Source organism: Hylaeus volcanicus, chromosome 5 (assembly GCF_026283585.1).
Source record: "Hylaeus volcanicus isolate JK05 chromosome 5, UHH_iyHylVolc1.0_haploid, whole genome shotgun sequence".
In the NCBI taxonomy this organism is placed as follows: domain Eukaryota; kingdom Metazoa; phylum Arthropoda; class Insecta; order Hymenoptera; family Colletidae; genus Hylaeus; species Hylaeus volcanicus.
The window spans coordinates 23,707,024-23,720,021 of record NC_071980.1 but is presented as its reverse complement, the minus strand read 5'-3'; the positions used below and the strand labels follow the sequence as shown (position 1 = coordinate 23,720,021).

General features: G+C 41.5%; 1 protein-coding gene across 3 annotated transcripts in view; it reads left to right on the top strand.

Moving 5' to 3' along the window:
• LOC128876968 (uncharacterized) overlaps positions 1-12,998 on the top strand; it is a 321,109-nt gene that overhangs the window by 285,342 nt on the left and 22,769 nt on the right. For all 3 annotated transcript variants that reach the window (XM_054123835.1, XM_054123836.1, XM_054123834.1), the window contains exons 3-4: positions 4,642-4,861; positions 12,408-12,556. In XM_054123835.1, the coding sequence (XP_053979810.1) occupies positions 4,642-4,861; positions 12,408-12,556 (369 nt within the window). The remainder of the gene's footprint in view (positions 1-4,641; positions 4,862-12,407; positions 12,557-12,998) is intronic.

The following is a 12,998-nucleotide window of genomic DNA, read 5'->3' as shown; positions in this document are numbered from 1 at the left end:
GAGATTTTATTCTCGATAGCCTTCTGCGACCAACGGGACACACGAGGGGTGCTGCACGAGTTGATCCAGTGTTTCTGACTTCTCGACATTTTTTCTCAATGATCATTCAGAGTTTAAATTGAATTTATCGAGAATTTAGAATTTCTATGAATTGAAGCATATTGCGTAATTCGTGTCTTTTTAAGTAACGTTGGTAATGTTTAATGGAGGAAAGTATTTAAATGATGACATTTTTATACGTCTTGAAGCGTAATTTAATTATAGTGATCAGTAATTTAAAACGTCTTTGCACTCCAAGTAATTAAGCTGCACGTTAGTAGTCGAGTACCATGAAATTGAAGTACCATGTTCACCATGAAATTATACTACTTCTTTTACAAACTTGAAATTTTATTGACGAAACATAAGCACACGTATAGTTTAATGGAAATGTTGTAGTTATTTTATTATTTATATAGGACAAAGGATTAAATCATTATTTTTATAAATACTTTGAAATATGTTTAAATTACAGCATTCATAAGTGGTACACAATTTCATAATTTAAACATGAATACGTTATTCATGAATATTTCTCATAAATTTTGTTGATTTATCTTGTACGTCATCAATCTATGTTATAATAATATGAAAATCACATAAGCCATTTTTATAACCATCGGCATGTGTCACTTCTACCTTGATGTTGCAATTATTTCGAAACTGATGAAATTATGAATTCGTCTGTTAAACTATTCATGTAGAATCTTTGAACAGCTTGGAATTCATGATGACGACGCAGATACCGCTTTATCGAATTATTATCGCAAACAACCTCGGGGAAGGCTTTTGTACCTGACATTGATCAGATTAAGATAATTATAACTATTCTTCACTTTTTGACAGGCGCTGCGCGTTGTATCGGGCTTCCTTGAAAATTTTAATGAAGGCGACTACCTATCTAGAGGAAGATTGTGTTTAAGATTTTCATCTTATTTTCGATACGAGCTGCGTTACTTTACAGTGTGGGACTTCTATAAAGTTCTCGTAATATCTTCATCGCGAAGCTTTGCATTTTTGAAATAAGATACAGACGTTGCCGAAGGAAATAATATAGATGATAATAGATTCGTTCAGATAAAGTGTTGGTCAATCGAGTACTTGTTAATTAGTTTTTTTCTTGAGTTTATTATATCTCTTGCAGTGCTTTGTAAACTGTGGTGAATCATAATAAATCATTTATGAAACTGAAACGATGAACGTATATGACAAAAGTCAAACAAAGAATTAAATCACTTTGTTATCAATTTAAAAAATTAACTATGCTAAAATGCTTCATCGAACATCCCGAAAGGTCAGTGCTGGCTTCGAGCCGCACGTTCCCCATGATTGGTCCAGTGCATATCGATATCATTTTGCTATGCGCGACGTGTCGTTATTCAATCGGTTCGATCGAAACAGTCATACAACGTTAAGCCGCAGTCAGACATCCGATCGTGTATCGTTGCGATCGATCGTAAGCTGGATTTACTAGCTCGCGAACTTCTCTGACAAGCGGTTCCTTCTGACAGAACTTTATTGTACATTGAAACACAGTAGCCAACCAAAGACACGTTTCTCTCGATTAGACGACCGTAGGGGCGTGAATATTAACCGACGCGCTCGCGTCAAAATATCAATACCTTGGTGGACCGGTTCGGTGTTATCGACCCACAATCGGACAGGTTATGCAAATCCCTGCCTCCCTCGCCCGGTTTATTCCCTCGTTTCGTTGTATCATTACCTCCACAAAGAAACCGCCAATAAAGGCGCACCGTAAGGATCTCGCAATCCGGCGAACAAAACGCTCGTCTCGTACCTTCGAGCGACGCTCGTTACGTAAGCGTTTCGGAAAGCCCAGGACCACCTTCGGGCTGAACGAAAACTCCAGATAATCTGCCCGTTTCGCTGCAGCGAGATTTCGCCGCGGTTGTCTCGCCATAATTGGCGAACGCCAGCGTCGCGCGAAAGTGCATCGGAACGCCGAAAAGGGCCCCACAGCCAATGGCGTCGCTATGTATGGGGAGCACGAGTGATACCTTCCAAATGATGTCCTGTACGTTAGAAGGACTTTTGTCAATTTCATCGGACGTGGAAATTCATTCTCTGCCTTCGCGTTTCGTTATTCGTAATAATTACTAATATTGGGCTGTCTGGAAAGTCCATGCCGATTTTTAGTAGGCGATACAGGTCTGAATATATCGGAATGGCTGAAAACAAATAAAATGTGTACATTCCTTAAAAGGTGGAAAGGTTGTGGAACAAAATGGTACATATATAATTGAATAAATATGCATCAAAATTCAAATATGCCTTTGATTTTTTCTTAAAAATAGGCACGAACTTTCCGGACAACCCAATACGTAATCAATTTATGGGAGATATTTTTCGTTCTACGAGAAACGAAAGTTCTGATTCAGTGAAAATGTTCATTGAGCTCTGAGTTGCGGACAATTATCTATATAAAGAGACAAGCATTTATCCATATTTATTTCTGTCTAAGCCTTCTAATCCATTCTAATAATTTGACTTCGTTCATGAAAGCGTTGCTTCGATAACAAAAATTTGCAAGAATATAAAAAGATATTGAAAGTAAAGTTCATATTATAATATCTGCAGAGCAAAATAAATTCCTCTTCAGGTTGAATGTTCGTAGGTTCGTTTGCAAAGATTTTATTTTCCATAAAGATCCTGATTCTGCTGATGAGACTTCCTCTATAAACCTAGCGTTAACAGTACTGAGTGGCACTGAACCTAGCGACGCCACTGGCCAAGGAACGAGGGCAAAAGAGGGAGGGAATTCAGAAAGAGAGGAATGAGAAGACCTCGAATGGCGATGCTCATGAATCTCATGATCGATGCGCGATGCCAGTGTGCACAGTTAAAACGTGTCCAAGTTGGAAGGCCGCGAGCCGATGCCCGGTAATGGCCGTCCAGGACTTCACCGTGTTACGTGTCAGTCCGTGAGACGTTCCGCGGCAATTTACGGCTGCGTACACAGTGCCATTACCGACCACCGTAAATAAGACGACGGGCCGGGGACAGTCTCATACCGAGCCGGCGGTTCGTCATTTTTAGCGTTCATCGTGCGTGGGCGTCGTTAATTTCCAATCCTCGCGCGTTTTTGTCGGTCTGCTTTCGCGACGCGCTGGTAATGCAACTTTTTAAAACGTCCCCGCGCACTGTGCCTTTGAAACGCACGGTCAGACCTCGGTTGGTCGACGTTGAAGGAGGATGAAAAATATTTCCAGTTGCAGAGGGCTATCCACGCGGATACGAGTAGAGGAGGCTAAATGGATGCACTCTGCGGCTTCTAGTTAACTGCTGATCCTTTTTTTCCGAGTTATTAGGAGGGGAATTAATAGAGCTTTGATTTATAGAAGCTTGCTAGTTAAAGAGGTTTGAGTTGCGGATGCCTGACAGTGCGGTAAGAGAAATATTCGAATGGGGAAGTGGAATTGATCATTCTGTGCGAAGTAGATACTGCAATATTGAACTTTACCATCGTATGAAACATGAACAGGGCAGTGACTTCCTCTTTTCCTTTCTGTATGGTTCATCATGCAAGAATTTGGTGAAAGAATAAATCTCATCGTCGACTATTTACTTATAGTTAATGTCCAATTTTCGTGGTTGAATGTGAAGCTGTTTGCGCAAATGGAATTATTTGTGTATAAAGCGAGGCGTGTGGGTGAATGCAATCACCCGTAATTGGTTAATTATCGAAGCGTTCGGGAAATTGTTCCAATAAACGGAATTTAAGCGTTCGATGCATAATGCACCGGCGTTACTTTACTGCAACTGACACGCACGAAAGAACCGCGGACCGTGTTCGTTTCGTGCCAGGAAAGTAGGTCGCAAACGGAATACTTGTTTCATCACGTGATTCCGTCTCTTTATTTCAATGTCCGCAGCCGTATGGTCGATCTCTATTGTCTGTGTCTCGGGGCATGTGCCGTGATCGCTCGAACAAATGGCAGAATGCTATTTCCTCGTAAACTTCATACATGGTACTCTGAAAGTACAAGAGCGGCCTTTTACGACGCTTCTTTCGCTCGAATCCGTTCTTTACGAACTGATACCACGAAACCGAGACATTATTAATGTGGGAATGATGTTATGGTAAATATAGACAAAGAAGTAGTACGAATAAATTGAATTTAATTTAAATAAGGGAAATTATCTCGATCATCGACATATTTCTTTTTTACTTTCGTCACTTTGGAGAATCATAGAAAATTCCGAGTACAGTTTTTTGCATACTTTATAATGTGAGAAAATGGACAATTTTATAGAGTGACACCAATATGAATTACTTTTTTTTATAAAAATAGTGTTTAAATTGTTAAAGAACACTTCAACATTACAAGGGTAGTTACAAATAGTAGAACTGAGTAACCCTCGAAAATAGTCGAATTGGAACAACCCTCTCCTAAACCTACCCCTTCTAAATAACTGCACCATCGAACAAACATCATGAATCAATTACTATACATCTTTCCGATCGGTAATCTGTTACGTAATAAAATTTTGCCCGTCTCCAATTCCCAGACACTTCGATTCGAATCCTCCTCAGGCCAGATTCGCTCGACGAGTAATGAGTGGTCTCTGTTCTTGTTTCAGGTTGCGACACGACCTTGGAGCCCGGATCAGGGCAAGACGCGGGAGATGACCAAGCTTTGCAACCATAAGAGGAAACTTTTGCTGCCAATAACGGCGGCTAGCAGTCCTGTTGCATCCTGTACACCGGCGGTCTCCTCGTCGACTTTATCCTCTGGCCCGCCTGCAGCCGCGATTCACGTGAACGCAGACTCGCCCACCTCGCCGGACAAGGCCAGGAAAGGTAAGATCGCGACCTTGCGCGTAAGTTTCACTTTTTCGTTAGTTTCGTGACCGATGATTTCATGTGAATTTTCGTTTAATACTTACCGGACGTCACTGGTTCAGAACTGTCGTTGCTTTAGATCATACATGACAAATGGTGCACGAACACCACTTTATACAAATGGACACTTCTTTTCTTGAACGAAAATATCAATTTTTGTATCGAAAATATGAATGCTTATTTTTTCTACTGTTCAAAAGCAATTAAAACTACTGTCCTTACATTGAACGTTATTATGGCAAAATGGCATTGTTGTATAGGTGACATAGGTTGAGGGTTATTTTTCTTTTTAACAACTTCAAATACCGTAATAAAATCGGGTCCATATTCGAAATAACATAATATATTGTAGAAGAAATGAGGTGAAGCGTGAGGTTCAGTAAATTGCTGATTTACAGTCTGGCCCTAAATTTGTAATTGTATCAAAGATGGCTACGACTATAATGTCGTTTGGTACTTTACTGACATAAATCCAATTGATAGAACTATAACATACTCCAATAAAATAGAAGTATAACAAAAAGTTGTGTCTAAGGTATGCAACCACCTTCGACACTTGAACACAATAACAGGAAAATACTCAAAGTTTTTCGAAAACCCTTTCTCGAAATCGGGTAATCGATGATTCGCAGAGTCGCGAATAACGCGGCTTCCGGTGGCTGTAAAACGACAAGCAGGAGGATCAAAGCGGTATAAATAGAAGACATATTCTTCCCAGTGGTAATCTCGCGAGGGAAATCGCTTGGAAGAAATTTTTCCGTTCGGTAGTTTTATCTGCCGTGGCCGGCGGCGAGTGTCCCCGATCGATCAAAATCAGAATTTTCCCCGGGGAAAAGTTTCTTATCGGGCTCGAACGAGCTACGAACTCGTCGAACTCAATCGCATTATACATACTCGCCAATCAATCTCACGTATACAACCAGCTACGCGGAAGCGAGCACGTACACACCCCGTCCCATCAATATATACCACCCGCGCTCTCCTCGCGAGAAGTTTTCTCATCGATCCGTCGTATTAACAAAGTTCCCCCGGTAGTCGGAGCGGCGCGCCATAATCGCTGGGAACGTTTATTCACCGTCGTACCAGAAAACACGCGGCGGAAACTTTTATTGGAAGACGACCAAAAGTTTTTCTCCTCGCGCGGAGCGGCTCGCGGCCGAGCCACGATCATTAGGGCGCAGCGGACGGGAGAAAAGTCTCTGGAAGAAGAGAAGGAAAAGGAACGATGAAATTGCGGCATTAGCGGAGTCTGTTGCCACCCCTTCTCCCGTTTCTGTCTCCTTTTTGCTCCCTATCTCCGTCTCGTACCGAGAGATGGCAATAAACCAGGGGTTCCCAATCGTGGTCCGCGGTTCACGGGGTACGTCGCTCTTTCTAGATGGTCTGGTCGATCCTTATATTTAAAACCCAAGATGCCTGTAGAACAAGAATCCTCTCGACCAGTTGTAAAACTCGAAATGTTTGAGGTTCTCGCGGTTTGGTTCTTAGTGCTTGATTTTGAAGCTTTATCTAGCGGGGTGTTTATGTAGAATGGACTGTTGATATGCAAATCGATTAACTTCACTTTTTGAAAAATCTTAATTTTAAGTGTAAAAGCATTCGGTATAGTCATAACTCTTTACATTTATAATAACTTTCTTGAATAATAAAGATTAAAATAATTAAACGATAAAATTTGTTTGGCCATTGAATAATAAATAATTTATTTCGAAGGCTATTTCATCGCATTTCTCAACTTTTTATCGTACGGAGTTAATCGATTTGTGCAATGAACGGTTTAAGTAAGTATCTTGTGATCGTTATTGTTTTGAGGAAGTTGGTCAGCCATGATTCTTCTTAGGCCAGTGTCCAAGAGTTAGGCCACGTAACAACTACAATTGGGAAACACTGTATTAAACCGACCGATGCCGTTGAAAAAAGGGTCGAAGGTGTCATGCGCGACGAAGCGGCATTGGTTAAGGCGTTGTGCCAGGGGGGTTGGAATGATGTATCACCGTAGCTGCTAATCTCTCCGTCCGGATTTCATTACTAAATCCTATAACCGACCGAGCGGGATCGTCTCTTTTTCCTCGTGCTCTCACCCTCTCCCGTCATTCTTTTCTTCTCCTCCTCATCTTTTCCTTTCTTCATCGCGTCGCTAATTAAACGGTTGTTATTCCGAATGAGCCTGCACAACGAGAAGCGTGCTTACGATCTTCGCGTTACGCCGAGGGGAAATAATAGCGGGACGGTGAATTGAAATTCACCGACTGTGTTCTCGTTGTTTGCCGGATTTTCAAGGCTCTGGGATTTTAGGACAATATCGCATGGCCTCGGCCTCGGCCAACTCCTTATAAAGTTTTTAGCTACGTCTTCTGCTAGTTTTCGCAAGTTATTCTTCTCCTGTGCCAACGGTACATATGCCTATTCACACGATTGCGTCTAAGTGGATGAATTGATTTTAATGAAATGTTTTATTTAAATTTTACAGTCCGATCTCAAGATCTGATTCATTTTTGAGCGAAATTCTTTTATAGATATTGATGGTTTCCTCTAACAATATTTTACATTTTGCGATTCGTTTTTAAACATTTACTTAGTAATTTTCGAAAGCATCTCAAAAAGAACTATGTTTCAGATAGGAAACGAAATAAATATTTGTCCAGGTTTCCCTAATGAATGTGTTAACAATGTTAACATACACGCATTAATTAACATATAAATGTTTTAATTAGTGCCCTAACGAAAATACTATTTTCCTGAAATAATTATTCTCTTCGGTCATAAGTATTACCGCAACGTACGCTAAATATCGCAATAAAATGATTTTGGACAACAATAACGCGAGTACCCCGTGTACATATCGCTGGCGGTGTTTCGCGGAGCTTTATAGGGCCGTTTTAACATCGATGCGGTGCGTTCACGCTCACAGAGGTCGCTTCGATTCCAATTTTCCGGTGATATAAAACGTCGCAGCCCGGGAAAACGTCGCCGCTGCAGTTTCTCTCTCCCTTCGGCTTCTTCTCGTCTCACTCCGTTCCCCATCGCGAGCAATTCAACGGAGCGGGCGGCTGGAGCTGGGTTGGCGGGGTAATACGTTCGGCGCGGTGTGCAAACACACACCCTCCGGAATCGTGGACAGGGAGCGAAAATAAAAAGAATAATCCACGGAGGGGAGAGGAATCGAATGAATCTTTATCGTCGTCGCTGTTCCACAAATACGAGTCTCGATAACGAAAGTCGATTTCATTTTTCCTCGGTTCCTTTCGGGTTTTACTCGATCCCTGCAAGGGGCGGAAGGACTTTTATGTACCTACGCGGCTCGCCAGGGGGCTCCGGACCGAGAACCGTGAAGCGAAACCCGATCGACGCGATTAATGGAATTCCAACGGCTCGTTACTCGCGACTGAATTTACTTTCGCGTTCGATATGTGTCCGCGCATCGACTCCCGGCTCCGCGGGGCCGAGGTTGTTTGAACGTGCAAACAACATTTCCGGAATTTATTTCACGATTCCCGCTCGCTTTTGTTGGCTTCCGCATTTCACGCGTGGCGCCCGGTCGGTGGATCCGACGATGCATTTATCCCGCGGAGGATCATAAGCGTGTCAATACTACACTCGCATCGTAGTGATTATCAACGCGCGTTACTCCGTTTTATTAATTTAATTAAACGTTGTAAAAAACTGTAAACACTTAAAACACAATGTACAAATGGAAACCAATACTTTCTATTAACTCTCATATATAAGATAAATTGTATCATGTATAAACCTATGTAACGCCATATAATTCTAATCATTAGAATTTCATAGAGGCTTGAATAGAAAAAAAATTGTATATAACAAATAAATGAAATATTCAAAATTAAAATCAATCAATCATTTTGATAGGAATATTATAGAAAGTGGGTCTAAAGGGACCCATGTGATGACGTATCGTATAATTGTTTTGACGGCTATCGAGCAATCGTTTATTAATCATGTCGATGCGATCGCGTCAGATTGACGATAGCGGCAACGCGAGTCAAAGAACCGAGACATGTTAACAGGATCGATTGCTCGCTGATATGTCTTTCTTGCTATGTTAAACAACTTTCCTCGATGAGCAGGTTCTCTACTCCTCTGTTCGATCGATCATGCTCCGCTTTACGGCGGCGCGATACGCTTCGCGACTCTGATATCCGGGAGAAAACGATTTCACAGGGAGCGCGCCTCCTATCTACCCCTTTCAGAGCAAATACCTACAGCTTTCCGTTTATCGCTTTGTCGCGCGGCACAAACTCCTGGGAACATTAAAATGCTCCGATACGATAGATGCCTCGAGATTCCACAGTCACTAATCAATATTCTATGCGAGCACAGTTTTTTCAACTTCCATTCGTCTGGAATTTAAGCATTTTATGAAGATGGATGTAAGTTTAATCGAATAGTAAAAGGTGAATAAATTCGTATAATATATTTTCGTCTGTTCATTGTGAAATATTTTATTCCTTAATTCAAGCATTAATTTTTATTCAAAGGATAATGTCATATTATATACATCCAAGTGTAAAGTTTATCCATGTGCGTATTTATAATGAAAGATTTATTTAAAAACATCGAACTCATTATTTCATTTAGACAAACTGCTTTAATAAACGTAGAGGGTACGGATATTTATGAGACTGACTGTAAATAAACACGAAATAATTTCTTCAAACGACAAGTAAAAGTCGTCTTTCCTTTACTTATCTATTCACCTTTAAGAGCAGTAAATCCTCAATTATTACTACCTTCATCCCTTTGTTGTATTCCCAGAGACTTAAGTAAACACAAATTATTTGTTCAAATAATAAGTAAAAGTCGTCTCTTCTCTTCTTATCTAATCACTTTTAAGAGCAGTAAATTCTCAATTATTCCTATCTTCATCCCTCTAAGAAGTCCATTTCACTCCCACGTTTCACCTCGCATAACCGAGTCGACTAAAATCCCGCAATCAGTAACAGTGCCAGCTAAAGCCCATCACGGTTTAAAAAAGCCGACGTTAAGAGACTCGAGGCATGTCTCACGCGCGAATCCCAGACGTTTAGAGACCCCCCGGGGCGAGCCCTCAGACGCTCCACAAATTTGCATTCGGCTGTCTCCGTCGCTGTAATCCCGACGCGGGACAGCATCCCTATCGATGTTAGGGGTCGCGCACCCCGCGAGATGCCCGAAAAGGGACCAATCGGCCAGCCCGTATCTTCTTATCGTCCGCGCGATCAATAAGTCCCGGGAGGAGGAAAGAATCCGCTCACCATTCGCTGCCAGCGACGTCAACGCGGCGATGGTAGTTTGAACAGAGCCGGATGGTGGGGGTAAACAGGAAGGAAAACGACGACGCGGAAAGGTGGGCGGATGGCTGTGGTGGTGGCGGCAGACGTATAGTTGATAAGGGTTAATTTCGTACGAAGAAGCAGTGGCGCCTGAGCGTTCTGAACGGGTGAAGAGAGACGAGGAGCTGCGATCCAACGTCTGTGTCCGGTTGTGATTCTTGCGCCTGCCCCGAGTGATGTTCACCCCCGCCGACACTGTTTCAGGCCACCTCCGACTCGTCCTCGGTCGACGTTCCGTTGTGGTCGCGCAAGCGCATTTTACGCCACTTCCGCTTAGTCCGCACCAACGGCTCGACCACGTCGTAACGTCCGATCCGACGTCGAGATCGTCATGACCGAGCCGAAGGAGTAGTCGTTGCCCGAGATTCTCCGTTGGGTTCGAGTAACTCGAGTGTCTTCGAATCCCGCTGGTTTCGCTTGCCAGCTTTGGCGGGAAGTTTCGGTCGACGGTCTCGAGAAGATACAATTATGGCCCTCGGTCTCTGTATCGAAACCTAGTATCGGGGCAATTTCAATTACGAGCATCGCTTCGAAGCGATGGGAACGATCCTTGGTTAGCGTCTTCGAGTACTTGTGTATTGGCAGCAAACTGAAATTTGTATTTCAGCGAGATTTCTCGAGACGTCAGATTTGTAGCTTATCAAGTATCTGGTAGTAAACATACTCGAATGGTTACTCTCCGAGGTAATGGAGTAGAATGGAGGCGTTCGTTCGATCCAGGGGAAAAGGAGTATTCTTTATCGTTTGCCCCACGGCGATTCCTTCAAATCCAATCCCTTCTGAAAAATGTGGAGTATCCTTGGACACGTTTCCACCGATCACTCGTCGAATACCGTCAAACGACAGGTCATATTTCGTAATTGCTACGTCATCTCTTCTTCGTCAGATTTAGCGACGGCAACCTTTATAGTCGTGAACCATTGGCTGCGGATCTCTGGGGTGAAAGAGGGCGGCGAATTTTACGCGTTCGCGCGAATTCCCCCGGAAGCCACGAAATGCTTAAAAGATTTTACGCAAATCTTTGCCCCCTTGGAAATCGGGTTAAACTATCGTCGTTGCAGACAAGCTGGCTTGCTCCTAGGTAGACTCATTATTACATCCACCCTTCTTCCCGTCCGTTTCTCGCCCGTTCCCCCTCGGTTTCCCTGCTCCCGCTTCCGAATTATCTTTCCCCATTGAAGCTGTGGGGAATAATTATCCGCTGTAGGCTTGCGGATAAAAGACTGTCATTGAAAACCATCCCCTTTGGCACCCTTTTACCATCCTGCTCTCCGTTGTACGCATCAATCAAGGCAATTGCGTAGCGCGAACGCTTCTCGGTCGCCTGTGGATCATTGATTGCGAACAATCGTACGTTTTATTGGAGAAATATATCACAGTGATACTTTGAATTTTTTTTAAACAGAACCTTGAATAATGATTTGGTGAGTTAAGAATCGTGGGGTATGTGACGAGAAAATTACCAGTTCCTGTTGTATGCTGTTGTAAATACCAATTTGATTTTTACGCAAATTCATCATCTAGTTTTATCGTCGTTATTGCCTAAATATTTGGTAAACAATCATCACTGGGAGAAATATAAAAAAAAAAAAACAACCAATTCAGTGGACGTAAAACTATATAGATGTAATAAGATGTCGTTGATGAGCTGAACACGTCTCTTTGTTTACATTGCAGAAATTAATCGCTGTAACAAGAAGAGTTTTAATATAATTATAACGGAATAATGTCCTCAAGTACCTTATATTCAACGTTTTTCTTCATTTTCAAGAGATAGTAAAATATAATTTCATTAGCTTTTATTTCTTTTCCAAAAGAAGCATTTTCAAATAAAAAAAAAAAAAAAAATTGTGTGTACAAATAGAAGTAACTACTAAAACAAGTTCGCACTGAAATTCAAAATTTTAACGCTAAATAGGATTTAACCTTGCGGTGAGACTTCAAATGGAACACTTGTTCATTAAGCAGCCCGAAGCGACCTGAATAATAAGTGGAGGAGGGTCGGAATTCGAGATAGGGAAATAAGTCGTATTTTAATTTTCCCTGATCTCGAGGAGTTAGCTCCAAGATTTTATTAGGAATTAAAATATTTCTCGATTCGATTAAATGTTTGGCAATAAGAAGTTATCGACTCGTTGTTTTTTTAACGTTTACTTTCTTTTATTCCGCAGATGGTATCAGCAAAAAGAAGAAGAGAAAAGTAGGTGTGATAGGAGGCATTTTTTCTGGGGTCTCGGTATCACAACTTATGGCACAACGTGACAGGGCTATTGTTGCGGCATCTGGAGTTCAAGGGTCGTCGGTGCCAAATGGATCACAGGTAATGTAACGATTTTTTAAATAAATCTACAAATGAATCTTATTACTGTAATGACAAAAAAATCTTTCAAAATAATCATTTCATACTTTGATACAATTTAATTCTATACCTAAAGTGTATAAACTTTAAGGGGACACTCTTTTTTTGGGTGGAGTTTATGAAATACATTTTTTTGTTTCCTAATATACTTGTTGCTTATGATTTCTAGAATACTTCTACCAAATAATATTAAATAAAATTTTTACAATTGCGTTAACATATTTGACATCTTCCGTTTGACGTGACGTAGAATATCGTACGTAATTTATAAACAAATTGGACAGGCCAGTTGAAAATTTCAGACAACCTTCTTTATACATGTATAAATAAACACACCAAATTTGAAAAGTTTGTGTCAAGTACTTTGGCTGCAACAAAAATCATGAAAATTGCTTCGAGGATG